The sequence below is a fragment of the Mycteria americana genome, chromosome 1, assembly GCF_035582795.1.
Source record: "Mycteria americana isolate JAX WOST 10 ecotype Jacksonville Zoo and Gardens chromosome 1, USCA_MyAme_1.0, whole genome shotgun sequence".
NCBI classification, from domain to species: Eukaryota; Metazoa; Chordata; class Aves; order Ciconiiformes; family Ciconiidae; genus Mycteria; species Mycteria americana.
Window position 1 is genome coordinate 218,868,878 of NC_134365.1, and position 27,987 is coordinate 218,896,864.

Consider the following 27,987-nt stretch of genomic DNA (forward strand, 5'->3'; position numbering starts at 1 on the left):
CGGTTCCGGTTCCGGCGGCCGCGGAGGAGGAGGAGGAGATGGTGGAGGAGGGAGGCGGCGGCGGCGCCATGAGTTTCCTCAAGCGGTTCCCGCCGCCGGCCGAGGGCGTTCGCCACCAGCAGCCTGACACGGAGGCGGTGCTGGCGGGGCGCACCCTGGGCGCCGGCACGCTCTACATCGCCGAGAGGTGAGGGGGGCGGAACCGGAGTGTGTGTGTGTATGGGGGTTGCGGCTCTCGGGACCCCCGTAGGCCTCGGGCTGCGGGGGCTGCCCTGAGGGGGATGGGGACCGCCGTGTGAGGGGCTGCCTTGTGAGGGCCCTCCCGAAGGGGACCGTGTGGGGGGGCCGACTGATGGGGGGCCTCTTCTGGGGGCTGGTGGAGACCAGGCTGGGAGGGCCGCGTGTCTGCGGGCCTCTCCCCCGAGGGGTCCTCTCCCCGGGAGGGAGTGTGGGGCTCGCCTTGAGGGGCTCTCTCCCCCGAGGTGATTCTGGGGGTCTCCCCTGAGGGGACCTGCCCGAAGTGGGTCTTGGGGGACTCGCGTGAGGGGGGCCGTCGTGTGGGGGAGGCCCTCAAAGAGGGCTGTGAGGGGCAAGCTCTGAGGGGGTCCCCGCTGTTGCTGCTCCAAACGGCGTTTTCAGCAAGGCGAGAGGGAACAGCACAGCTGGGGAGCCCGGCTGGCCGGCGCGCTCACAGCACAGCACCTCTCTTCCGCTGGCAGAGGGGAGTGGACGGGGCTGTTGGTTTTCTGCTGTTACTAACCACCGTGGTTCTGTGAAGTCTCTCATGTCGCGTTAATCATATGGATGCTGTACGTTCTCAGAAGGCAGAAATCGCTTTTGTTATTCTGGAAGATGTTAACTGAACTCTTTATAATTCCCTTTAAATCCTGCGTTGTACAGTTCAAGAAGACGTCTCGTTGATTAAGGCAATGTAATTTTCTTTAACTGTGGAAAAGTACTCGAAATATATTTCTGCAGCAGAAGAGTGTTAGAACAAAAACTTCATCTAAAACATGCACTGAGAAGTGAATTGTCTTTTAAAACCTTTGGACTCCGAAGCCTTTATGAAATGGGTAATACTATTTGAGGGCCTTTTGGCCCACCTGAACTTGTTAGTGATGTTGTGTTCCTCTTGCCGAGGAATCTCTCTGGAATTTCAATTACTGTTTTGTTTAGTTGTTTGGTTGCAGATACAAGGGCTTCTGTTTACGCAGCATCTGCTCTCAACACATACAACGTTGAGTTTCCTTGTAACTCGCTTTCAATAGATTTCTGTGTGAGGCGCGTACAAGTCTGCCAGCTTCCTCCCAACATGTTTTGAGGGCGTCGCGGAGCTTTTACCAGAGTCACTTGCTGGTAATGAATAGAAAATGCCAGCGTTTGCAGGAGTGTCGTGCTGTGGGAGAACCGGGTACCCGGGAGGACAATGTGGCTTTGGATCCGTGTACTGACTCTACATCAGTAGCTGTAAACACTGGGAACTGGCTGATCGAGGCTAGGAAAGAAATTCCTCGCTCCCACTTCAGTAGCTCTTGCTCTCAGCCTGATCTCCTGAGGCGAGGAGTCTTCTGTGACCTTTTCATTGGTTTTGTCCCTCCACAAAAACTTGTGAACGCTTGGTTTTGCACGTGGTGGAGGTCTCACTTTCTGCCCTTCGGTATTTCTGTTCACTGTGTGACTTCACCAATCGCAGACACCCAAAACGAGCTTGAGTTTGATTTCTCGGCTGCTAGAAAGACATTGATCTTTCTGATAAGAAGGAGGTAGCAGCCCAGTGGTGACAACCTGTGCTGTCTCTTGCTGTGGTTAGAGATGAGAGTGAAAAAGGGGGGAAGCAGAGGTTATAGCATATAAGCTGTGAGAGGGGAAAAACAATAACCTGGCTTTGTTAGCTCTGCTGATCACGGAACTAGTTGTTTTTCGACATACAGGCTCTGCCCACATCAGATCTATCATCTTCCAGAAATTATGATCGTGACTTTCTTTCCAGTGTTGTCTTTATCTTGGAAAAAAGCCCCAGAACGTTTGATAGTTTGAGTCATAAATCACACTCTGGAACCTCTCTAGTTATCTTTGTCATGATAGATATCTGCAGAGAGGAGAAAATAAAGAGGTAGGGAGAGAAATTCAGGCTTTAGTGGAAATGTGATAAAGCTGAAACATATTTAGGGTGCTCATATGCCCATTCCTTCAGAAAAGGTTTCTTTTACCTTCCACCATCAGTTAATGCGGTTGTGAGGTCCTGTTAGGGCAGGTCCAGGACTGTCTATTACCCGAGAGTGGGGTAAGTGCCTTGTCCAGAATGACTCGCTTTTTTGGGGTTGGTTTGTTTTTCTGAAGGCGTTAGTCAGGTACCTTAGATTCCTCTTGTTAGTTTCTAACTTGTCTCTTTTTTTCTTTCCCCCTCTCCTTGTTAGTCGCCTGTCGTGGCTGGAAAACTCCGGAGTTGGCTTCTCCTTGGATTATCCCACCATAAGTTTACATGCCGTCTCCAGGGACCTGAACGCCTACCCATGGGAGCACTTGTACGTCATGGTGAATGCCAAATTCGAAGGTATGCCCGGAGTGCTGCTTAGTGTTCCCACGCAGTCCTGAGTGGTGTGATTTCTTCAAAAAGAGTAAATTTTGTTTTTAAAAATGATATGCTTCATTCAAGTAATAGCTTGTATTTTCGTTTTCATTTCCCTGAAGGATAGTTATTTTAAAAGTATAGCTTTGCCCTTATTTAGAGTCACTTCTGTACTATTCTGCTCTCAGCATGTGAACACATACAGCTGCAGCCGCTGAAAATCGGTTCTCTCTTATACTAATTTTAAGCAATTTGGTTCCTCTGCAGTCTCCCCGTGATTCCAGCTTAGGTATTGTTTTTGCTTTATTGAATTTATGTTAATGTTGCTACCCTCTCTAGGCTTTATGAATTCCTGCTGTTTCACATTAGCCTGCAAGCCTTCATGCATTTTCTCCCACAGCTTGCTTAAAAAAACCTGCCATAGCTCGTGTTACCAGGCTTAATGAATCTTTGTAGATTTCCCACGAAGCCAACCTTTTGACCATTCTTGCTTTGACCTAGAGAAAACAAGCTTTCTATTTCATCGTTTGTATGGAGATTGTCTATATTTTGGACATACCATTTTTTTTCTTCTGGCAGACCTGTTAATATTTTAAGTGTGTTGTAAACTGCCATCTCAATTTAAGAGTAGCGAGCGTTAAGTCTTGAGCAGGTCTCCTTTCCCCTTCATGCCTACTAGTCATTGTAGTTAAAGGTTAAAATCTGGCGTTTAACTTTTCTTTAAATAGTCTATATACTGAAAGTACTGACAAGACTCTGAGGAGGCAGAGGCATTTTTAAGCTATTAATACTCTTCATTATTTCCTTCACTCGTGTTACTAATATTCTCTGGTAGTCTGTCACTACAATTAATGAGAACGTGTGCGTACACCTCTTGGTTCGTCTTCCTCACTTTTCTTTAACTGTGCTTAATTCTGAAGTAAACTGAGCCTAGTCTGGAGAAAGAGATTGTTTCCAGCTGTTAATTCATTCTGATAATGGTGTTTGAAAATATGGATATCCTGTGGTAGTTCTTATCTATAAATCCTTAATAGACTCAATTTTTTGGGGGTGGGGTGTTGTTTTTTTTTTTAAATATACGAACTCTGGCTACTGTAAATCTTCTACCGCAAGTAGAAGATTTGTTTAGTTTTCAAGTCTATCCCTGGCCTGCTATTTTAACTGCTAATAATGTTAAACCCAAACCTCTCCAATTCTTTGGCTGCAGGAGTCTTCATTTCTTAGTTGGGCAGGGTACATTTTGTTCTTCCTCTGGAAGTTTTTGTTGTGCCCTCTGTGTGTATATGTGCCTTATCCTCGCCCCTCTGTTAGAAAAAGGCAGTCAGAGGTTGACTTCACTGAAAACAAAGAGCTGGCCTGAGCAGTAACAAGCTGTGCCTGCGGGTGTCAGTTGGAAAAGGATCGGGTAGCTTCCTTGGACACTTCATTTTTTGGGGCAGCTGGCTGGCAGCTTCTTGGCTTCTTCATATTCTCGGAGGTGCCAGTTTTGTATGTGATAAAAGCCACTCAGTGCAACAGCCTTCACTGTATTCCTCTCTTTCTCCAGAAGATAATTATGCACTTTTGAAGCTGTCGGTGCAGTGTCCCCAGCCACAAAGTGAGGAACTGTTGCCATCGTCTTTGTGGTTTTTATATTTACGGAAAGTAAAACGTCACATTGTTGCTTACTTATTCATGTATGTAGCGCACAGAAGTCAGGAAGCATGGTTTTGCTCACAGTTGTTGTTGGCTCTGGGTGCACTTTCTACCTCTAACATCTTGCTGGCTGGCTAGGAACATCAGAAATCAAGCAGAGATTTTCTGTAAATGTCACAGTCCTCTGAGAGGGCATGCTGGAAGCTAGTTGATTTCATGATAGTAGTGTTAAGGATCTGTAAAATTAATGTGATGTAAAAAATACATATATAGCATTGTGCAAGGAAATTATAATGATTGTGAATTGTGGTCTTGCTGAGTACAGTTGGTTTTACTAAGAATCAGGCAGTTTTCCTGAAGTATGTGAATAGATCATGGGACCATTACAGAAATCCAAGGTCCTAAAATTATAAATAGAGAAGTTTTTGTGTACGTTGCAAGTGTTGTTGCAGTGCTGTGAGAGGACCTCGTATATCTGTAATGTGGACGGGAGTGGGTTGGTTTGTGCCTCTCACAGGTTGTGTCCAGGTTTCTGATTTGATTATGTGTGTGTTCCTGAAAGAATAAACAAACGTGAGGTTTTTTGGACGAAATAAATATGTTTCTCTTAAATCTTTCAATTTTCTAAAGAGGAGACAAAAGAGGCTCCCATGGCTGAAGGGGAGGAGGAGGAGGAAGACAGCGATGATGATGTTGAACCAATTGCGGAATTCAGATTTGTACCTAGCGACAAATCAGCCTGTAAGTGAAGAGGGAAATGGCGTTTTAGCTTAAAGGCCTGGCTATATGCGGAAGACATCTCTGGTATAGAGATGTAAATGGATGCCATCCTTTAGGGTCCTTCTCTAATTACTTGATTTCTGCATGCTGAGAACAACAAAGCAAATTGAAACTGGACTATTTCAAGCAGCCGCTTCTCAAGGAAAATTCCAGTGTTTTAAAGTAGAGACTTCTACGTATAAACACGAGACAAATAATCTTATCTATATACATTTGCAGAGAACTTGCATGGGAAATATCTTTTTAATTACAAATTCAGTGATATTTGAGCCAGCAATGTTTCATTAGGAATATGCTAATGTCCAGACACTACCACTGGAAAGCAGTCGTATCCCATCCAGTGTGGAGCTTACAGCTGGATCCAAGTTTTAAGAATCTTACGTATTAGGTGTTGCAAGGAATCCTGTAGTGGGTAACCACAGACTGAATTGTCCAGAGAGAAGCCTGTATCATCAATGAAATAATGGAAAAGTGCTGTTAAAGGGATAAAGCACCAGGCTGGATCTAGAAAACCTGGTTTGTTTCTTGCATGGCTGCTGGCTGCTTGGATGATGTTTTCAAATACAAATTCAGTGGTGGTTCTGGTAAAGGAACATCCTCAGTCTCTCTGATCACTCAGTCCAGGATTTCTTGCCTGTCCTTGCGGGATATTGTTGGAGAAACGAGGGAGGTTTATGATCGTTTGTGTTCCTACAGTGGAAGCCATGTTTTCAGCGATGTGTGAATGCCAAGCTCTGCACCCAGACCCAGATGATGAGGATTCAGACAACGATTATGAAGGGGAGGAATACGATGTTGAGGCCCACGGTTTGTAACCATTGTTTCTTTTGAAATACCTGCCAGCACTTGGATACCTGGAACTTCTCCTACGGTATCTGCCATGAGAATGGTTTGGTCTGTTAAGAAGTTCCGCATCATCTCGCCTAAACATTCTTTATGCCACAGGCACAGTATAAAAACTCAGAAATCTGTAATTTAGCTGTCACAAATCACTGGAATTCAGCAAAAACATTGTTTTTACTCTCAAAAACCCCAAGACACAAATATCAGCCTTTCCTGTTCCCAGTGGATGTGCTAGCACAAGTTCCGTGCCCGTGCTGTGGCGTGGCCAATTCACATCACCGCGTATGTTCTGTAACTGATGTAAGCAGCCTTTTAATCGCAGTCGGTTAATCTGAGCATAACTCCTCTAGCTGTTGTCCTGTTCCTCCACCCCTGCTTGATCCAGGCTCCTCAACTTGGGTCTGATAAACACCAACTTGTTTTTGCAGAGCTAGAACAAGGTAACATCCCGACCTTTTACACTTACGAAGAAGGATTGTCGCATCTAACTGCAGAAGGTCAGGCCACTCTGGAGAGGTTAGAAGGCATGTTAGCCCAGTCTGTCAGCAGTCAGTACAACATGGCTGGGGTGAGAACAGAAGACTCGATAAGGGAGTTTGAAGGTAAGAAATGCTTTTGTTTTCCTAAAGAATACAGGAAAGCAGTGGTTTTCCAGTCTGGCTAATCCATAAACACCAGGACTGAGCAAGTACCATGCTGTGGGTGATACCTTATCGCGCTGTGTGTGTCAACAGCAGTTTTATCTTTGTTCACAACCACAGGTTATAAAAATGCCTGTGGCCCTGCGGGCAGTGTATTGCCTGCTGTGGATTGAGGGCTGCTGTGTTGAAGAGGGAGGACCACTGCGTTAAGAATTCTTGATTCTTACCGGAATGCTTTTCCGGAATAGTGGTAGGGTGAAGCTGATTTAGGATTAAAAAAAAAAAATTAAACTTGGCAGTCTATGCTGGGATTAGGAAGCAATTTCCACTCTAAACAGGTAGTATTTTTCTTGAAAATACCCTAAATTGTAGGTTAATAATTCTCTTTACAGAGTTTGGTGTGAATTCAGAATCATTGAAATACACTGGAACAGATTAAAAAAAAATAATCTGCTTTTCTGAAGGATGCTGTCTCTTAGTGCTACTGGTTGTTCGAACATGTATTTAAGGAGTAAGGTTTTTTTTTTCTCGGGGGGAAAAAACCCAGTGTCTCAAATTTTGCCTTTTTTGCATGCTGTTTTCACTGGTGCAATGTATTACCTGGGAGAAGAACAGGGAAGTAGTTTAGTAGTACTGCTTCTTGTTTGGATATAAACGTCTGTGTTGCATATGGCCTGACAGTTTTGAAGGATGAAAAATGCTGCAGCCGTTGTGGCTTTCCAGCTATCAGCTTGCCTAGAATAGTCAACAGAATAATAACTAATCTGTTCTGATCCACACAGATGATTTTTTAATCTTTATTTGCTTTGTCAGTTGTTTACAGGGTCTCTTTGTTCCACAACTTTGAATAAATTTATATAATATAAAGATAACCTTAGGTTATATACTTGTGTTTTAGCAGTGCCCTTCATTTGAAAATTTTGTCACGTTTCTGAACCCCCAAATTTTGAAAATTAAAATAAATTGAACAGCAAGTATGTCACAGGTCTCAAAGCCCTCTTCATCAGTTTTATTTGCCTTCCTAATCTTATTTGTTATGGTACTGCTTCTTGGTTTGCTACAATTATTAATATCCCCAGAGCTGCTCAGTTTCAGAATTCTGTTATTTTTTGACGTAGAGCGATTGTTCCATTTTTCAACTTTATGGTGGCTGAGAGCTATTTCAGAACAGGATCCAGCCTCTTTCTGTTAGAGCAAAATTAAAGCTATTAAAAGGAATCATGCCATTTGTTACAACGAAACGTCATTTAAAAAATGAAATAGTTTAAATCCGATATTGAAGTCTTTTAATAAGATAGGGTGAGATGAGGTTGTAGGAAGCTGTGACGTCTTTAAGTGACCGACTGATGGAGCTGGAACAAACCCACAAACCTGTGAGCACATCAGTTTCCTTAGGCCTCTCAGAAGTTCAGCAAAGGAGCTTCTGCTTTGGCCATCGCTTGTCAACAGAGGGCACTCGCTCCCTTTTGTGTGATAACATCATCCACTTGTGAGCCTGCGGTGTTACATAGCCTTGGCTGTTGTTTTTCAGATGGGATGGAGGTGGACATGGCACCAGTAGTTGCGGGGCAGTTTGAAGATGCAGAAGTCGATCACTGAGGAGGATGTATGCTGCTGTAAGTTCTTCTGTCTTCCAACACCAATGCTTTTCGGTCCTGCAGAGCCTTCCGTGTCTGCAATTTGTGTAATGCAAATGATCCCAGATCTCCTGCAGGAAGTATCTTGTGATATCAGGATGATGGTGATTTAGAGAAGGAAAAGGTAGCTGTAGTTAGCACAAGTATGGAAAGATGTTCAGTCATCTGTCCAAAATTACCTGTCAGCGTAAACCATCACGCTGCATGGGTAACCTGCGTAGGTGTGCCTGTCTGGAAGGCAGGTCAGCCATTTCATAAATGAAGAATTGTCCGATCTCAAAGGCTCTTAGATGCTGATAAATGAACACTGGAGCCATTGCTGGGAAGTTACTGTCCTTAGTGTCCATTATTTCGCCCTTAGTGTGCAAGATTTCCCAGGCCTTTCAAGGGGGCAGAACACTTCACAGCGCTGCAAGTCCATCTCTTCCTTCACTGTAAGTGGGGCGGGAACAGTTCCCGGTACAGCTACCGAGCAATCTGGATGGGATTGTTGTCAGAAGTGCACAACTTAGAGACAACACCCTGCTTCGGTGGTTGTGCCAGTGTGCCCTCTTGCCTACCATCACCCGTACTGCTTTTCTCCTGTCAGGGGCATTACAAGATGTGCCACTGTTTCCTTGCTGGTGCTGGGTGGGAGAGGCGGAACAGCTTATTCTGGGACTGTGTTTGTGGAGACACACAGGCACAGCGGGGTTGGGATTCCACCCCTGCTTCAGCAGTGCTCGCTAGCGCACAGTTTGCATGTGCTGCTCAAGTGGTTGTGCGTTGTCCCAGGTCTTCTGCCTCACTAGGAAGTGAAGACTGCCAGCTCTCACCATAAAGTGAGCGCACAACTATCCCACTTGAAGTGCCGGAGAAAGCATTTCTTGTGGGGCAGACAGCTCGGGGTGGGGGGAGAAAGAAGGAAAGGGGCAGGGGAGGAAAAGGCCACAAACAGGAAGATGACACGCTGCAAAAAATCAATGGAAATGGGTCAGAAGTAGTTGGTTAGGGATTACAGCATCATTGAGGCTGCAGCCCCTGAGAAAGGCTGTTGCGGAGTGGTGATGCACACCTGCTTCCCTCCTCCGTTGCTTATTTTACTTTGTTGCTGTTAATACTCCTGCAGTTCTGAAAGTCTTTGGGTAGCCCTGTGTTCACTGACTGATCTCAGCCGCTGCCACTGGTCCTGAATTAGTATTTACTGTTTGGTGTAAGAGCTCAAACTTTTCTTTGGCTGCTTTTCCTACCCTGGGAAAGACTTTGCAGTACAGAGAGGAGTTCTTCCAAAAAAAATCAAGATGCTGATTGCCCTGCCACTGGATGGTTATCTTACTTGATAAAGGGCACATTTTAAAATTAAGGAAAACTCTTCAGCTGTAGGTGGGGTGACTCTTAGGGAATGGAAAGTTTGGCTCTGATGACTCCATCTCCAAGATGATTTTTGGTCCATGGTTTATTAAAAAAAAACCAAACCAAACATGCTGTTGAAAATTGGAATTTGAATGCTTATTGTCCTGATTTAAGCCTGAGCAGGATTAAGGAGAGTTAGTGGCTGGTAGCAGATCTCTAAGGAGCCTGAAAGTGCTAGTGGAAGTGGTGTTGACTGATCTTCTAGCAAAGCACAAAATACATCTTGTAAGAAGTAGTTTTGCTCAGCAGAATTCTTCCAGCTGCTTACTCCATGCTTTCCACGGCACGGCAGGTGGCTGTGGGAGATTAATGCTGCGAGAGGTGACTGAATAGGGAGTCCGTCTGTCCTTCTGCTTGTGCTGATCAGAGCTGAGGAGCTGATCCCCGTCAGGGCAGATCAAGTGATCTGCATGTGCAGCGCCAGGTGTTGCGATGACATCGCTCCAGGTAGCAGTCTGGGAGCTGTGGGTGTGATGGAGCTTTTTAAAGTAACCACCAGCCTGAGCGTAGTGATGTAATTTCAGTAAGTTCAAAAAGCTAGGATATACAGCAGCAATAAAAAACAGAATATGCAAAGTGACAAGAACAGCTCTTGCAGGTCTGTGCTAATCACCCTGCTAACAAGTTTGAGCACAAGGGTGGCTTGGTTCTACCCTCTGAAAATAGGGGCAGAGAGGGAGCATGCTGTGATCTTCTCGGTACTCCGTGGAGCAGCTCAGCCCTTTTAACCTTCTGAACTGCAAAAACAATCTACAGCAACATCTTGTTGGTGATCCTTTAGAGAGCAATGCACCGCCCTGCCTGTAAAGCGACGCCCTTGTGGGATGCTCATGTTGCATGTCACTGCTCGTTACCCAAATGAGATGCGACAGTTGCCTGCTGAAGCTCCTGGAGGACTTGCTGACAGTTGATGTGGGACATTTCCGCTGGTCTTGTAATAAGCAGCATTTTGTCTGTCACATCACGAGGTTGCGGTAATTGTTCCGAAGCAACTGGTGTGCCTGTGTGTAGTGGTGCGACGGGGTCTTCCAGGGCGCAGGCGTACAACTGCGCATTGTAAGCGCATGCTGTCCTTAGCTGACCTGAGTTTAGAGCTGCTGCCAAAGACAAAGATGCTCAGCCCTTCTGAAAACCAGTGGGTTTGCAGTAAAGTGCTGTCCTCTGCACCTGCAAACAAGGGATAGCTACTACTTTGTAAAGATTAAGAGTTTTTATTTTAATGCCAATTATGTAAACTTGGTGTCTTGTATCTTTCAGATTCCTCTTGTGGCACTTCCAGAATAAGCTGTAAAACTGAAGGCATTGCAGTGACTATCGGGAGTTAACCTTTCTTTTAATGACCTAAGCTTAGACATCTAGGTCTATAAAGGCTTTTATAGATGTTTAAAACAGGGTTTGACATTTGTGACCACTATGGGGTTATTTAAAAAAACAAAACAAAACAAACAATAAAACCTCTTGCATCTAACACTTGAATGGGGCTAATCAGGGGTTGTTTCAAAGAAGCCTTTGTAGGAATTCTAGGACTTCAGAAATAAAACTGTAAGTAGAACAGGATTTTAGATTGTCCTAGAATTTTCCATATTTTTGTACCTGTTCATTGCGTCGGTGGAGTAGAATGGGAATAGAAATGTTACAAAGTTTGACTAAAAGGAAATAGGGTCAGCTAAGGATTAAAAGCAAAGCTGAATTTAATGCCCCTCAAGTAACTGCTTTATCAGCTCAGTGCTATCCCTTTTATTTCTCTGGGAATGGAGTTTGGGTGGTAGAGGAGATGGAATAAAGTCTGTAAAGTCCTGAAAAAGAGAACTGGTTTGTGTCTTTGTATTAAATGTTAACAACATTGTTAAATAAACTAAGATTTTTGTATCTCACAACCAACTCTGTGTGGCAGCTCTCAGTCCTTTACTTCAGCAAGTGGCTGGCAACTCTGAGCGGATGTCCCTTGAGTTTTAGCACTCTCCTCTATAACAAAAAAAGTCCAGTGAATCCATTTGCATCATTTACCTGGATGTGAGAAGAACAAAAGGGCAGAATATTTGCAGAGTGCACCTGTAAGACAGAATTAGTCTGTGACACATCCCAAACTTAGGAACCCTGCTTTAGATTGCTAAGAGCTTAGTCCTGCTGGAGCTTTTACTGTTTCCTCTCTCTGCATGGTAGTGTTTTTGCCAGGGGGCAACAGCAGCAAGGTTTGGGGTTCCCCCCCCCCCCCCCCCCCCAATATTCAAATGAAAGTCTGCTACTAAACTTGTTCTGCTTCTGTTTGATTTGAAGTTGACTTCTGAATTTTTTTCAATGTAATTATGTTGGTATATGAACAGTTTTCTTTACCAGTCCTACACTCTTGGAAGAGTATGGAGTGGTCCTGCCCTGCTTAGCGCTATTGGGATATGGTTTGGTTTCAAGGTATGTGAAAATTATAACCGCTCTTGGTTGAATATTCATTAGGAATGCCAGACAAATTAGTGATGATTTAATAGTGTTGTGAACTATTGATGTTGCTGAATAAATGGAGTATTTAGCATCTTATGCAACAAGACATTCTACAAGTACGTCTTTCCTAGCCCCTTTATGTGCATATGTGTATCTATTTATGTAAACGTATGCATGTTTTTGTTGGGGATACAGAGTAACAAAGGAGGGTAGAGAGTGATGCTGTAGTTTTTGCACAGGGATTTGGAGAATCTTCGTGTGGTGAGGTTTTGGGACAGCGAAGGAGTACTTAAACTCTACCAAACACCACAGTTTAGAAAAGAAAGCTTATGCAATTCTAAATCGCCGATCATTGTTAAAACAAACTTTTGATTCTTTTGTTGTTGTTTTGATTTTTTTGTTGTTGTGGGTGGTATAAATCTTAGTTGTTGGAGTGTGGTCTTTCTATTGTTTTTCAAATTAAACTGCAGACTACCTGTTACATACCCTGGCATAAGGGCACAGGTTAACCTACAGGGCAGCTGGACTAAGTGCAGCTCCTCTCAGTACCCTCACGCTATGTCCGAGCAGTAGGAAGCTCCAGAAGGGAGAATTTGTTTTGTACTAATGCAGAGCTCCAGGAGCAGACATTTTATGATGCTTTCAGTCAAATCAATGGAGCAAGATTAACTTCGGTCAGGCAGAAACAAACCTGAATGAGGCCTAAAGATACCATTGTGTGGATTTACAAGTTTCATTTTTAATAAAACTTTGTATTTAAGCTATGTGTAAGTGTTCTGGGAACACTTATACTTCATAACCATTCATTATTTTGAATGTAAAATACTGATTTTTGTCTGTACTACCAAAACCAGTTAAATTCTTCAGTTCCTAACAGTTTTAGTTTTCATTCTTTCTGCTACTTTTTTTTTTTGCTTTTGTTTTGCCTTAATTTAGTCAATTTAAGGCTTGTCTATTTCTTAGTAATTTTTATTTTATATTCTACTTCTAGTGGCTATAAATAGAGCAACTACTTGTTAATCACCCAGATTTGCACCAATTTTTTTTAAACTTTGTTATGCCAAAATAAACAATGTAGACACACAGAGTCAGATCTCACCTCTTTGCTTTTGCAGGCCATCAAAAATGACGTGGAAGTAGGGCCTCTAATCTAACAAATCTTGGCTGCCTGTAGGTTTGTATCTCTGCTTTCCCTTTTCCCTGGCTGCCTGTTTTTATGCTCTTTGAGGTTTATTTTTGAGACCTTTACCCTGTGGGCCTCATGGCCTCAAAGGAGACATGCAAATCAGTTCATTACGTAAGGCTCATTACCGTAAGAAATGAGGCTAAAAACTGGGATTGAGTACACCAGTGAAGGCAAAGTCCCAGGGAGAAAAAACAATTCTCTGTAAGGTCTGGCTCACCTTAAAAATAGGTAAAACGGATAAAAAGCAGTAAAGCAAGAAAGTGACAGGTAGAAGCCTCCCAAAGCATCTGTTTTGGAAGCAGTACATGGTAAAAAAAAGTACAAGTTTTTCAGAGGTCTCATGCATCAGGCTTCTGTTCTAGCAGCCCTCTGTGGCTGAGTTATAAATTAGTGGATGAATGTAAAACCAGCTAAAGGATGGCATCTTATCAGGCCCGTGGCGTGGTGGTGTGTAGTCCTTGCCGTGAAGAGTTTTACCAAAGATTAAGTTTCCTTTAGCAGGCCTACTCGCACTAGTATCAAAGAGCTGCTGAACGACAACCCAGCAGTTCTAGTTCTCTTCAGTGTATTAGCAGGCTGCTTTTTTTTTTTTTATCTTAATGACTGAATACAGGGTCACAGATAAGGCTCTTTTCTATGAAGGCATGTTCAAACAGTTGACTTCATTTTGCAATATAATCTTAAAAGTACCTTGGAAAATTAAAATGAGAAAAGATTTTATTGCAACAAGTAAGAAACTACACAAAAATATTTACTTCCCAAACTCTTGCAAAAAAGATACCTGACAACAGTAGCTGTTTAAGACTTGGTTCATAATTTTACTGTAGGAAAAAAAACCCCTAATTCCCTCCCTTTCTCTTAGAATATGGTCTGCAAGGTGACGAGTTGAGGGGCCTACTACTGAGATCTTTGTAGAACTTGTTAAGCATCTCTCCTTTCAAACCTAGTAACTATAAAGTGAAAACTGAATTTAGTCTTAAAAAATTTGAAAATATATTTTGGTATATATAAAAATTAAGAGGCATGCAGAAGAAGAAACCTCATTCTAGAAACAGAACTTCAGAGGATGGTACCTATCGGTGTTCTTCACCTCAGCTAATAAAGGGCGTGTTTGTGCCAGTTTGGGTAGGTAGCTTTCCTGTGGTTTTAGCTCTTTTATTTATTCTCTTCTATTGCAAATGCATTTATTTCAAGAAAAATATCTGATAAGAGTTACATAAAATCAAGGACAAATCAAGTTCCACATGATTCATCCCTATACACCATATCTATTTTACTATGTGAAGAGGCAGCAGTAATCTCGGATAAAGTAGGGTAGGTTTTTTTGCCTAAAATACACTTTTATGTGTCTGTCTGTAGAGTTTGATGGACTTTATTACCACTCTTTCCAACCAAGACAAACACGCAATAGACTATAGTGAGACAGGATGGGGCAGAGCTTCTGGGAAGGAAGTGAGGGGTTACTTACCTGCACTCGAGTATTATTAAAACAATGCTGGTCCTATAGACCTTTACTTTTGGTGTAGGGTACCTCTAGCATGGAGCTGTGGAGACTCTTCTAGGGAGTAGCGTAGCCTTTCTTCCTCTCGGCGGTACGTATATTGCAAGTAGGAATATGATGAGGTCACTATAAGAATGAAATCTTCAGCTCCTTTTTTGCAGGTGCCCTCTATGGGAAGAAATCCAATAAAATCAAACCTAGAAAGGATTGGATATTTCTCTAAAAGTAGTTTTGCATGCTCTTGTAATAAAGGTCAGCAAATGGCACTTATGGCTAAAGTGACAAAGTTTCAGTGCTTTAACAGTCGTTCACATTCATATGGCTTAACTGAAAATGTTGGCAGATATTCTCAAAATCCCAATATGCTATTACAAAATAAGTATTTGAATACAAAGTTGTAAGTCAAATATTTCAAACATGAAATCTGAAAATACAACTGGAAGGTGGTGTGGAAGTTGATGTCAACAGTTTTCTGAAAGCTTCATGTCTGCAGATGTTGAAAGTATTTTTTAATGTAGTAGTGCTAGATTTCAGAACTTGATGTCTCAGGATATCCGAGGAAGGATTTCGTCCCATATAAAAGCCACGAGTACTGTACCTGAAAAGAAAAATTACAGAAAGGACCTTTATTTAAATGTATTTGAGAAGGACACAGTACTGGTACTGAAAAGAAACATTATGTTCAAGAATTTTGTGTATCTAACGTGCATACAGCAGGGATTGCAGAATGATGGAATTTTCTGTCGAAAGGGCTAGAGGCAGTCAGTACTTCTTGCACACACAATCTTTTTCACAAAGAAAGCTTCAACAGACCACGCAAGTGATCCTTACCAGTTAATAATCTTATTTTTCTTTGTATATTTAATGTTTTAATTCTGATCTGTATAAGCCAAGCCAAAGGCAGAGCAGTTTGACCAGGTGAATCCAACACATGCACCCTCCTGTTGCTGCATCAGGCCTCCTTTCTTTGTAGCTGGACGTATAAATGACCGAACCAGCAACTCTACCTCCGTTCCTCAGCTGACAGGATAAGGCTGAGTTTGCTAGCAGTGTCTGTTTTGATAACCACCTCAGTTTTAGGTGCTGCAAATGGGTACAGGATAGTGGGGGTTTTTTGAAGATCATTCTAATTTAGGGTTTATTCTGAAGCTGAAAAATGGTAAAGTTAGAGATTGTAATTTCTTCATGAGAAGGGCACCTAAATACAGTATATTAAGACCATTTTTTTTTTCTCCTGGAAAAAAATTTAGTATATTCTGTTTCAGAAAGGGAGTCTGGTTGAGAGCGTTTCTCACCCATTGCTTGTATTTTATGAAGCTTCCTAGATCGCAAAAATGCTTATTGGAAGGGGTCTCTAGTCTAATCTCCCACTCGGGGCAGGACTATTGCCTGTGCTAGATAGGTCAGTGTCCTGAAAAACCTCCACAGATGGAGACTGTAGCACTTCCTCAGATAACTTGTTCCACTGTTGCTGCACCTGTCTTCTGAAAGTTTTCCTGGAGTCAAATTTGGATCTCCTACCCCACAACTTGCAGCCTTGCTCTTGTTACATTGTCTGCCAATGCCCAGAACAGTTAACCTCCATCATCCTTGTAAGTACTCTTCAACTAACCATTGACTGCTCTTAAATCACCCTTTCACCTCATCTTTGTCAGCTTAAGTCTAGTTCCCTCCTCTCTCTTCACAGATAGGGTACTCCAAGCCCGTCACCATTTTGGTAGTCCTCCACTGGACCCTCTATTTTCTCGACATTCCTCTTGAACCAGGGGACTCCAGACCAGACATGTTCCAGATGCCACCTCACAAGCGTTGAGTAGAGGGAGACGATAATGTCCCATAGTCTGCTGGCCCCCATTCTCTGAATCGTGTAGTTTGTCTTACTTGCGGAGAGAACAAACTGTTGTAGAAAACTCACATTCAGGTCGCTTTTGAACGTACTGAGGAATATCAAATCCAATACTGACACCAGGATACTCTGCATGTTATTGGCCATCAACCAGATATCAACTTATCGATTATTACATTTTGAGGTCAGGGGTTTGGCCAATTTTTATTCCACCTAACAGGCTTCTTGTGCGACCCCTACTTCTTTGACTTTGAACCAAGACTACTGTGGGAGATGGTGTCAAAAGCCTTACTAAAGTGAAGGTAAACTACATACACTGCTCCCTCCTCATTCCCACAGCCGGAAATCAAACTGGCTGAGCATGGATTGCCCTCGCAAAATCCGTGCTGACTGTTCCTGATTACCTTTGTGTTTTTTACATGGTTGGAAATGGATTCCAAGACTAGATACTCCACCATCTTCCCAGTGACTTGAGGTGAGACCAACTAGCTTATAGTGCCCTGGCTTCTCTTCCTCCTCCTCCTTAAAAGCAGGCATAGCGCATTTCCAATTGTTGGGAACCTCCTCCAACTGCTGTAACTTCTCATAAATGATGGACAACCATAATACTGGCCAACTCTACCTCAATTTTTAGGTGAATTCCAGCAGAGCCAATGGTTTTGCATTCATCGAGCTCCTCTATGTTGTTCCTACTCTGTTGCTCCCTCACTATTTATTGCCTCCTTTCCAAAACCTTACTGTTTTACACAGAGGTTTGGGAGCAAATCTTGCTTGGGAAGACTGAAGGGAGAAAAAAAGACATGGAGTATCTCAGTCTTTTCCATGTCACCCATCACTAGGTTGTCTCCCCCATCCACCAATGGACCCGCATTTTCTCTAGACTTTTTTGGTGATTAGTATATTTGTAACTCTGGATGCTAGTCTTGGTTCCAGCTGAGCTTTGACCTTCTCAATTTTGTTCCTAAGTGCCTGTGCAAAGCTTTTATACTCCTCCTTTGCTGCCTGTCCCTGTTTCAACTTCTTAACATGCTCTTCTTTGTTCATAAGGAAGCTCCTTGCCTAGCCAGCAGGGAAAGGCCTTCTGTCAAAATTCCCAGTCTAACTACATGGCAGATTGTTCCTGCATGTCAAAATGTGTTACTGAGCTCTCAGTAAGCTGCTTTGAAAAATCACCTTTCCATGGGATACTTCTCCTGTTTGTGGCAGCTTCCAAGGGAATTACTACTGACCTAGCAATTCCCTAAATAAGCAGAATTTTGTTCTCCTGCAGTCCAAAGTCCAAACAGCGCTGGTATTTACCTTCCCAGTCTTCCTCTGGACCCTGAACTCTTGTGAGGACTACAACCCAAGTGGCCACATTCACCACCAGTTCTTCCCTGTTTGTGAGCAGGTCAAGCACAGGATTACCACTCACTGGCCCTTTAGTATTTGAATTAGACTTGATTAGTGACAGTTTTCTAAGAGCTTCGTGGATTGCATTCACTCGCTGCACAAGAGTTTTGCCCTGTCAGATGATGTCTGCATAGCTGAGAACCCCTAGAAGGACCAGGGTCTGAGAGTAGGAGACTTCTGCTAGTTGTTTGTCAAAAAACTCCTTTGCTATCAAGTCCCCGAGATGCTGATTGCTTCACTGCACGTGGATTTGCAATTCTTGTTTCTTTGCTAAGCCCCATGCTTAAGTGTACTGAACTTGATGGAAACCTATGAATACCCTCTCCTCTGAGCAGAAAGGTGCAAGTTTCACCTGTAGCCTTCTCCCTTGCTTACATCCTCCATTTACATCTACTGCTAAGTGACTTTTGTGGCACTCATTTTCTATCCTGATGGTGAAAAAAACTTTTTCTTCCAAGGAACAGTATTAGTCTTTCTGGTAAAACTGATCTAAAGAAGTGGGCATTGATTCTTTTTATAGTGATAGAAACCTAGCAGGATGCTAAGCTGGCACCTGTCCAGAACAAGCATCCCCTTTTATTGCCCGCAGGTCCAGTATCTTGTCACCAACTCTTCCATTCGTAGCTGCCATCTCCCTGGTACTGAAAGAGAAGCATTAGCTCGGTCCCTATCATTACTAATGGTATAATCATGCCTGGACAACTAACATGAATTCCTTTGGCAGTAGAACAGAAACTATCTTTGCTCCACTGGTACTTACTGCTCCTCTGTTCACAGTGCAGAATTTAGGCCTGCCTCTGCTAAGTCATAAACACTTGCTGACATCTATATTTACTACAGGAATTAGCTGTTTTAATGCTACTGGAAAATCACCTTCACCAAAACGTCAGTGAAGCCATTTTGAAAAATGAGTTCTTAACTACAGTTCCCAGATTATATTAATGAAGGACCGTAAACCACCAGTAGATTTGTTTATCCTAAAAGAAAGCTTCCACTTCCTCCTCCTCTTGTGAAGGTGATACTCAATCTTCCTCTTGTTCTAAGTGTCCTTTCTAAGAAAATTGTTTTAAGGTTGACAGTTAAGAACTCACTTATGGCTAGCTCAGGGTATCCATTATATACTGAATGGTCTCAGTCTCCTTGCCCTCATGGGTATTTGCTATGCCCATAAATGAGATCATATTGCACTTTGCACAGGCAATTTGAAGTTTCATGGTGTGCTACTCCATGGCTCTGCATATGGTAGTTATTACAGCAAATCACAAAAAAACCCTAATAGTCTCCTAAAAGAATTCCCCAAAATAAGAATAAAGTAATTTAACCATCTAAGACGCTGATACTGGGAAAAAGTGAGACATCAAATTAGTGCATCACTACGACTCTGCCAGTTTCTAGGAAGTCTGAAACAGTATTTCTGCTGACGCATGGATTCTGAAAGTAATTTTTACAACTAAATTAAAAATATCCCTTCCCTCATCATCTACTTTTATGATTCTGCTTAGAGGTTCTTTTCACAAGAATTTTATTATCATCATAAGAGGTCATTTTCCTAGATGCCTCATCATTTGATCCAATTTCAGAAGAAACAATTCTATTCCTATTATTTTCTTATTTTCAAAAAGTGTCAGAAAAATTTCATTTCATGTTAGATTTGTAGATCTGTGCTCCTGTTCATCAATTCAGTTTTCAACTATAACTGTCTCCTCTATACTTCCACCTCGGATACCTTACATTTGTTTACAACTCTTGGTTTACAAGATAAGGTCTATATGTATCCATGAAGCCCCCTTGTTTTGTAATGAGATATTTATATAACCAATAGACTATTCAGCCCTTCAGGTGAGCCACAGACCCGAGATCTGTAACAAAATGTTTGGCTACAGTAGTGACACTACACAAAAAGTGATGTGTCTTGAGTATTCGCATCTTTACAACTGCTTGGTCTGGAGTTCCTTTCCCTCATAAATTAAGAGACAGCATTCGATACCTTCTGTATGTATTTTCTATGTTAACTAATAATAAACCGCTGTTTATGAATTTTCACGGAAATATAACATTACTCCCTAACTGCATTCTAAATTCCTCAAGTCACAGTTCCATTTGAGTTAACATCTGATTTTCTTACTCAAGTCAAAATCACCTGAAGGCTTTCTGCAAAGCAGTTCTGCAGGATGCATCTTGCTATATAAGGAGAACATAGTGTTTCAGAATGCCTCCTGTTTCTTTAGATTCCTTGCCAAAATATTAAATCCCAAGTACTTACAACCTGGAAAATCTCAACATGGTTATCAGGTTGAAATCAGTTAATATACCAGAAAGCTAAACCTGAATTCTGAGAAATACCATGTGTTCTGTCAGGACCCAGGTGATGTATTTTGCCCAAGACATTTCATTAGCTACTAACTGGAACAGTGCACAGGCTTTTATCAAGCTTACTCTATTGTTCAGTCATCCTGTTTGGATATCTAATTTAACAAAATTATATTAAAGTGAATTTTATTTAGACTAAAAATTCTGTCTCTATTTCTGACTGACTGAGAGTCAATGCAAGCAGAACATGCACAGACGTGAACTCAAACAAGAAAGAGAAATTATTTGTTGTAACTGGAGCCCTTCGAGATGTTTCCTGTGTGTGTTTCACATGCTGTTGTACCTTCATCACTGCTGTACCTTCTAATAGGATTAACAGTCATGAAAGAATTTGGGATTAGCAGATTGCTTCTTTATATGCCCTCTAAGCAGAAAGCTCAAGATTTGTAAACAATCAACAGCATGAAGTATGACATGGAGCATTTTCATTTGTGCACAACTAGAAGTTAAAATCAATAGCTTTCAAATTAAAACCATAACTGAAGTTAGACGAAATCCAGTTACTAATATTCCTTCTTTTTAAACTAAGAACAGATTGTTTCCAACAGTGACTGGGGGAAAAAAACATAGAATGGGGAACTGCAAAGTTTAGACATTATGGAGATAAAAAAGATTTGATATTATAATAGTAATAATGGAAAAAGCATATTTCAAGCACTTTTCCTAATACCTGTGGGTTTGGTTTTTTTTTTAATTAATCATCCCCATGTTCTTGCATACTGTCACGAAGCAAGACAGAAACTGCATGCTAACCAGTACGTTTCTCTTTTTGAACTTAATCAGGCTAATACTTATTTTCAGGTAGCCTCTTCTCCTTTTTAATATTCTTCTAGAATCTACAAGTGGGCCTTTGGTCAGTGTGGGAATATGCAGCATACCTCAAAGAGGCTGGATTTTAATACCAAGGCATAAAGTCCCAAACAATAGGCAGCTTCGAAAGGACCACGCTCCAGAGTAAACAGCTGGTGGTTTATAACTAACTAGTTAACCCTAACATAAACACTAACCTTTTTCCATTTAGAATTGTGCTGTTGTGGGTTTTTGGCAGGTACATTTTCTTGCTCAAAGTATCCCAAAAGTACTTAGACTTTGAACATGACATCTAAACTAAACAATTATATAACCTAATGTGATTGTTTCTTAAAATAAACTGATCAAAACAGTAGATATTATTTTGTGAATAAAACTGGTGTTTAAAACTCAGTATTACATTCTTGATTCACAAAACAGAGTGTTATGGGTGCTCTACATAGAGCATTAGACAAGTTTAAAATACGCAGCCTACATTTGCAAAATGAAACCATGATTCTGAATTACTTCTACGCATAAGCTATAATTGACTATTTTCTGGATTCTATTTAAAGCAGAAAACGAACAGACTATCAAATAAAGAACACCTATTTCCTGATTTTTGAACCATGTACTAAATAACACTTTCTCAAACACATGAAGTATTACAAACTTACCTAAGGATGGTGCTATCCAATATACCAGCGAGTAACTAAAAAATTTGTCATAGAAACAATTTGCATGTAATGAAAAAGCCAATGCTGGGTTAAATATTGCTCCTGTGAGATTTCCACCTGCAAGAAAATGTAAACAGTATGAAATCAAACTATCTTTCTTAATATTTATTTTAAATTAATACTGAAATGCACATACACAATACTACAAGAAACGTACACCCTGCAATAAATAGAATTAGCAGAAACCATTTGAACAGATAAACTATTCTGAAGTTATTTACCAGATGATATATGTTTAACTGTCTTCTAAAATGTTTTAGAATATCCAAAGCATAGGCTGTAATTTCCTTTATCTCTTTCTAGCAAATACTGTTTGAAGAGATGGGTGTGGCTAATGTTGAATGTTTCTATTGATAAAACTAAAAACTGATTTGCTAATAGTCTGTATCACGCTTTCAGAAGAGACAGAAATTACACAAATATTAGTAAACAAATATTGAGCTTTCCCCATGTCGCATGTTAACACATATGCAAGATACTGGAAAAAACTGTCAAGCGCTGTTCTTGCTAAACTGACCTCTATACTTCCTTAATAAAACACTAATATTATAATATCAATTTCTAGAACACTAAGATTATCATACAGTAATAACTTGGGGAAAAGCTTTCACAATCATTCTATATGTTATTTGAAGAAAATAAAAGCAAAGCCCACTCTACTCTCTTGAAAAAGGAAGTTTAAAAGAAGCCAAGCATCTTTCCTTGCCTCTGACTTCAGATGTAAATGAAATTGCCTAAATGTTCTCTAAATAACTAGATCTGAACACATTACATTGTGGAGACTAAACCGTAATTACACTGCAGGTGAACCTGGAGGTAAGTGGTTTTAATTCTGACATACGTTGTTCCTCTCATTGCAATCCTGCAGAAGAAACATTACTCATAGCAAAATTTTCTGTATTTCTGTACTATTAGTTACTAACCACCCTGTATCTGTTTTATCTATTAACCTAGTCCCATAAAATATTATATAATTGTGTCTATCTAGTTTCTTAAAGCTTATTCTTGATTTTTCCCAAATAAGCTAGCATGAGCTTCGAACTTATCCTTTGTACACATATCACGCTGCTGTCATCCTCATTTGTCTTGAGCACACAATCATTTACTGAAAGTTTTAGTAAGGTCTTCGTCATTCTCCTGTATTTCTCCTTCTAGATACTCATTATTTATTTGACACTTATTACAGTTCGGGAAGGTTTTAATCTTTGTTGACGTACTCAGTTTACTCTGGTTTTACACTTGTTCTCAACAGCAACTCAGATTTACTGCGCAGCCTGTTATTCTGCATGTTGACACGTTAACAACTTCCACTGTTGCCAGGAAGGCCATCTACAATAATTTACTTTGCTTTAATCCGTTTATGAGTTCACTGCTTCTGCTTTTATATCCACAAACACATTTAAGAGTAGAATTTTGCTCTCAGGAAGCAATTGCTGTTTCTGAACATCAAACATTAGACAGAGTTTTAACTGCTGCGTTTCTTCAATATTCATTACTAAAAACTACTGGAATATCAACCGTAGGCCAGGGCCACTAGAATAATCTTATTTAAAAATATTTATTAAACATTTCAGTCTGCGTACCAGGAAAGATAAATGATTTTATGGCAAAAGAAGTGTAACATCTTTGCTGTTGTACACATAAAAACTTAAAAAGGTGAAGTAATGTGTGCTGAGAAAGTAATTTTAACTTTTGAAATTACTGAAGGCAAAACCAAAATTAGGAAGAAACTTGGAATTAAAAATATGTATGTCATTTTTACCTGCTGCTATTAATGTCTTTCTGTGATGAAGTCACAGGCTTGCACTGTATAATCTGATGTTATTTGTTGCAGTAAGTTGCATGGCATACCTACGGTACATTTTATGGGGTACACACAACAGCAACTTGTCAACATTTATTTTAACTAAACTTAGTCAACCATATAAATCCAATTTAATGTTTTTGAGCCCTGTATGTGTATCAATACATTTAGACAGGTGTCAGCCACAGGGATATGGCTATCCTTCAAAATTTTACCCAAACCAAATTTCATATGGAGTAAGAGATATTTGTTCTTGCAGTTCTTTTTTGACTGCAATCATTCCTCTTATAGGATACACTTTCAAACATATAGTACAACCTAATCCATGGAATGAAATACGATATACTATGTATGAGATGTATTTTCTAACATTTCTGGTTCATTCATAACCGCAATGAACCTGGATCCTGAAGGCACAATTGATTTGGGTCTTAAAATTGGAGTGTAAAAAGAAATCATTAGCATGAATTTTATTTTGTAAATGTAATGCACCTTCCTGAGTTCCCAGCTAGAACACTGTATCTGTCAAATTAAAGTTTGAAAAATCATTATTCATACAATATTCTAAATTATTTGCTAGTTTCGTAACAAAAATGTTACCAGTTTGCCTAAATTAGCATTGCTTTGCTTAAACGTGTGCTGGTTGCCAAGCCCTTTGGTGCTGGGTGAGCAAGAAAGATCCATTCCTCTTAAAGAAGCGCTCAAGTTCCTTATAAAAGTTAACGAAGAGGTGCAGAAGATTTCCTGAGAATGATCCAGCCCAGCTAACTTAAGCATCTGCCTGTCTTCAAAGCCTGTAGACGAGAACTCGGCCTGCTGGAGGCCACTATCCGTAACACCTGATTTGGAAGTCACTCTTCCTACAGTGTGTACGAAGCACCGTTTCTCAAACTGGAGGTGGAACAGACATGGCTAGGGCTGCACCATGAAACCCACAGGATATACTGTGGGTTGTATATATGCACCAGACACAGGGCGTGGCCACCCACCAGGCTCTTCGCTATTGCCTCAGCTGCTTGGCATGCTGTCAGGAGGCTGCGCTGAGTGCCTGCGGGGAAGGGGGTCCCAATCAGCAGCCCTCAAAATGGAGGGGGCAGGAGAATGGAGGGCATTCTGGGCAACGCTTGTGTGTAGATGTGGGCAGAGGGAAAGAGGCAGCAAGAAAGGTCTGAGAACCTCTAAGGTGTCCTACATATACCTACCTAACCTTCCACTGTAAAAGAGATCTGTTACAGTGCAAGCCTGTGATTTCATCACAGAAAGAAATTAGCAGCAGCAGCCTGCTCCCACACTTGTACATTAGCGGAGTGATAGGAATCTTGGGGTTTACGGCCTCCTCTACTTCAGGAGGCTGCAATCCTCATTTAGGAGTGCGCAGTAAACACCAGGCTCATGACTACTGCAGGGGAAGGGTGGTACTTTTCACCTTTCCCTTTGAACCCGAGTGTACAGCAAAGAGTGCAAACCTTAGGAAGCTTGGAGCAGAGTGAACAAGAAAGAATTAGATTTTCCACTAAGGAGGGGATAAAGCTAGATTCAGGATCTGCTCTCTGGAATGTATATATATATTTATAGTAGACATGACTCTAGATTAAAAGAAATGGAAAGAAAAATGTCCAGGTAGCACAGGGTGTTCTGCACACCATAGAGCACAAACTGTGCCTGTGGAAGAGGCCTGGGAGCAGTGGGTCTGATGCTTCCTAGAAGTACATGCAGATAGATTGCGCTGGATAGTTATAACAAGTCCAAGTTTATGACAAGGAGGGGGACTTGGTACACAGCCTTCTCCTCCTAGGAAAAGATAAGAGGCCAGCCTGGCCAATGACACTGGGCATGAATTCTTTGTATGAACTAGCAAAGAGAAAGGCAATATGGCACATAGTATTTTATATGACTATTTGCTAAGCGGGAAAGGAATGTTAAGAATCAGGAATCCAGCTTTCTGTGCTTGTAGAAGAGGTAGGAAAATCTTTGGCTACACTTTTACTAAGCAATTCAGAAATACATTTAATGTGCCAAAATGCATTGACACTTTGCCTCTGCCTTAAAAAATTAATTTTAGAAAGCAGTTCAAATTGCTAAGTTAATTCTCAAAATTCTCCACGGAGTTCTTTTAATCTTTCAGGCATTAGCTAATTTCAGCTAAACATAATGAGTAACGTTTTTTTCATTAATACATCTGAAAATTCGACTGTACTTTATTCTACTATATGCTATTATGTTAGATAGCATAATACAGTTAAACATTTTGGACAAGATGCCAATGACATTCCAGATACTTGCAGATAAGAGAGTGATCTCCCTCTCTCATAAACGGATTTGGTAATTTCCTAGATTACTTCCTCTGTGGTGGGGGCTGTAGCACAGGCAAGGAGCTCCGTAACCATCTTGCTCACCTCCCTGTATCCCAAACTACAGAATCACCTTCCCAGTACAACACACTCCCTGCAGGACAGTCCTCAAGTGACAAGTGACATAACTCTGGCACTTCACTGGGGACAACAGGGAGCATCAACAATCAGCAGAAAGAAGTTCAGGCTGACTCCCCTCACCTCTTCCTCCCCGCTGGTCCAGAGAGGCTGCGCAGGTGACAGTGTCCCAGCTCTGGGAAGCATGAGGTGACAGTCAGGCAGGGGCAAGGACACGGCCACACAGGGCATTACAGACACAGGAGACTCTTGTAAATGCCATGGTACAACAGGCACCTAATTTTTTTCTTTGTTTCATGAGGTATTATTTTATAATTTCTGCATGCATTCTACAAACAACTATTCCTGCTTCTGATTTAAGGATTTAATGTAGTTCAATAAACTGCACTGATGTTAATTATGCATTATTTAACTGCCGAACTTCCATATTACTGGTCTGTACCCTGCTGTTGCACAGTCAGCATTTTTTTTCCTGATGCAGACAGCGGTGCTCTCTCGCAATGCCACTTAGAAATCAGAGCACACTGTATGAAATCACTCATGCTATATAAAGTCAGATTATGAAACAATCCTTCACGGAGATATTTTAACAGTGTTCTGTGAAACTCTTAACACTATTTACCTGTAGATTTGACAGAATTTTAAATTCGTAACTCATTTCATTCTTAACCCCACACCTGCCTGGAGTCTCACCAGGCAAACTTTACATAAACTCCAAATGAACTGTGCATATGTAGGACCAAAGACTTTCCTTGATGCATTTTTTGTACTCTAAGAAAAATAATTTTGCGTCTTAACACTTTTAAGAAAATAAAAAACCCCTCCCATTACAATTTTATTGCAGGAACAGAGAAAAAAAAAAAGACTAACCTGCATACACGAGCGTGGTGATGAGAAGAGCAATCAAATGGACTTTGTATTTGGGATTAACGCTTTCCACTCGCAGGACGGTCAGCTGGAAAACGACCGAAAAGAGCAGTTCTATGCAGAACGCCTGTGTCTCTGTGGTCTGCATGGGATTGCTGCAGCCCTGTGAGAGTGCTCCAAAATGTGGCTCTGCCATCTCCAGGCTCCAGATAAAGCGCATAAACATTCTGGCAAGCACCGCAGCCACGAACTGAGCGCCGATCTTGAGTCCACCCATCTTGACCGATATCCCACCGCCCCACATTGGCTGCAAGGTGCCACAGGGATTGCATGTGCTGCCAGTCAGAGTCAAGCCGTGCAGGACGGTGAAACCGTACGTGAGAGTGAGGGCGGTATGCGGCTTCGGCTCCACATTGCCGAGCAGGCAGAGCTCGTTAGTGCAGGCGCAAATCTGGAAGGTGCTAAACATCTCCAAAAGAAAAGTGTAAAGGCGCTGGTGGGAGCGCAGCCGGCGGCGGGTTAATCTCCTGCAGAGCCCCACCGTTACCATGATGCCGGCCATCAGCAGGAGCGAGGTCCCGACCCCACCGACAGCCATGGCGACAGTTTCACAGGCCGAAGGACGAGTTCACCCTGGTCCAGCCCCACCACCTATGGGGAGAAAAAAAGCGGGAGAGGGAGAATGACCACCCTTTCCCTTCGAGGTAGGAGCCAGGTTCTTTCCCCACCTGCTTGCAGCCTGCGAGACGTCTGACTCACCTTCGGCTTGACGGGGAGCAAAGGGCAGGGGAGTCCGGCTTGACAGGGGTGAGGGCAGGGGGATCCCTCTCCCCTCCTTTCCCCGCTAGGGAAGGGGTAGGAGAAGGAAGGTCTCTCCCTGCGATGGAAAAGAGGCACGGGAGGGAAGAAGGGAGCTCTGCTTTCCCTCAGACCCTCCGCGGTGGGGCGGACGGAGCTCCCCTCAGCCCGCAGTGGGGGGGGAGGGCCCCGATCCCCGCTCCCGCCCACGGGGGAACAGGAGGACGAGCCAATTTCTGGGTCGGGTTGGTAGCGCGGCCTGTCTGCAGACAGGCGAAAGCGGTTAAAGAATAAGCTCCGTCCCCGCGACGGGGTGAGGTGAGGCGAGGCGAGGC

General features: G+C 42.0%; 2 protein-coding genes across 12 annotated transcripts; one reads left to right on the plus strand and one right to left on the minus strand.

Annotated features, from left to right (window-relative positions):
- Positions 1-11,378, plus strand: CLNS1A (chloride nucleotide-sensitive channel 1A). Its single transcript, XM_075491249.1, has 7 exons — positions 1-187; positions 2,418-2,554; positions 4,835-4,945; positions 5,681-5,791; positions 6,256-6,429; positions 8,000-8,084; positions 10,755-11,378. The coding sequence occupies exons 1-6, from the start codon at positions 39-41 to the stop codon at positions 8,065-8,067; spliced, it is 750 nt and encodes a 249-aa protein (XP_075347364.1). The 5' UTR covers positions 1-38; the 3' UTR covers positions 8,068-8,084; positions 10,755-11,378.
- Positions 7,252-27,981, minus strand: AQP11 (aquaporin 11). 11 transcript variants are annotated; one of them, XR_012773862.1, is made up of 6 exons: positions 27,614-27,981; positions 26,858-27,505; positions 21,695-21,811; positions 14,588-14,788; positions 11,373-11,504; positions 7,252-10,594 (listed from the first exon to the last, which is right to left on the minus strand). XR_012773862.1 is itself a non-coding variant. In XM_075491247.1 (5 exons), exons 2-4 carry the CDS (start codon positions 27,450-27,452, stop codon positions 14,631-14,633), a joined length of 870 nt encoding a protein of 289 aa, XP_075347362.1. In that variant the 5' UTR covers positions 27,453-27,505; positions 27,614-27,981; the 3' UTR covers positions 7,252-11,504; positions 14,588-14,630. The 11 variants fall into 11 exon arrangements, 2 of the variants coding, with proteins under 2 accessions (XP_075347362.1, XP_075347363.1); XR_012773857.1 differs by having other exon boundaries at positions 7,252-10,664; XR_012773861.1 differs by lacking the exon at positions 11,373-11,504 and adding an exon at positions 11,505-11,549 and having other exon boundaries at positions 7,252-10,591.
- Positions 27,982-27,987: the final 6 nt, after the last annotated feature.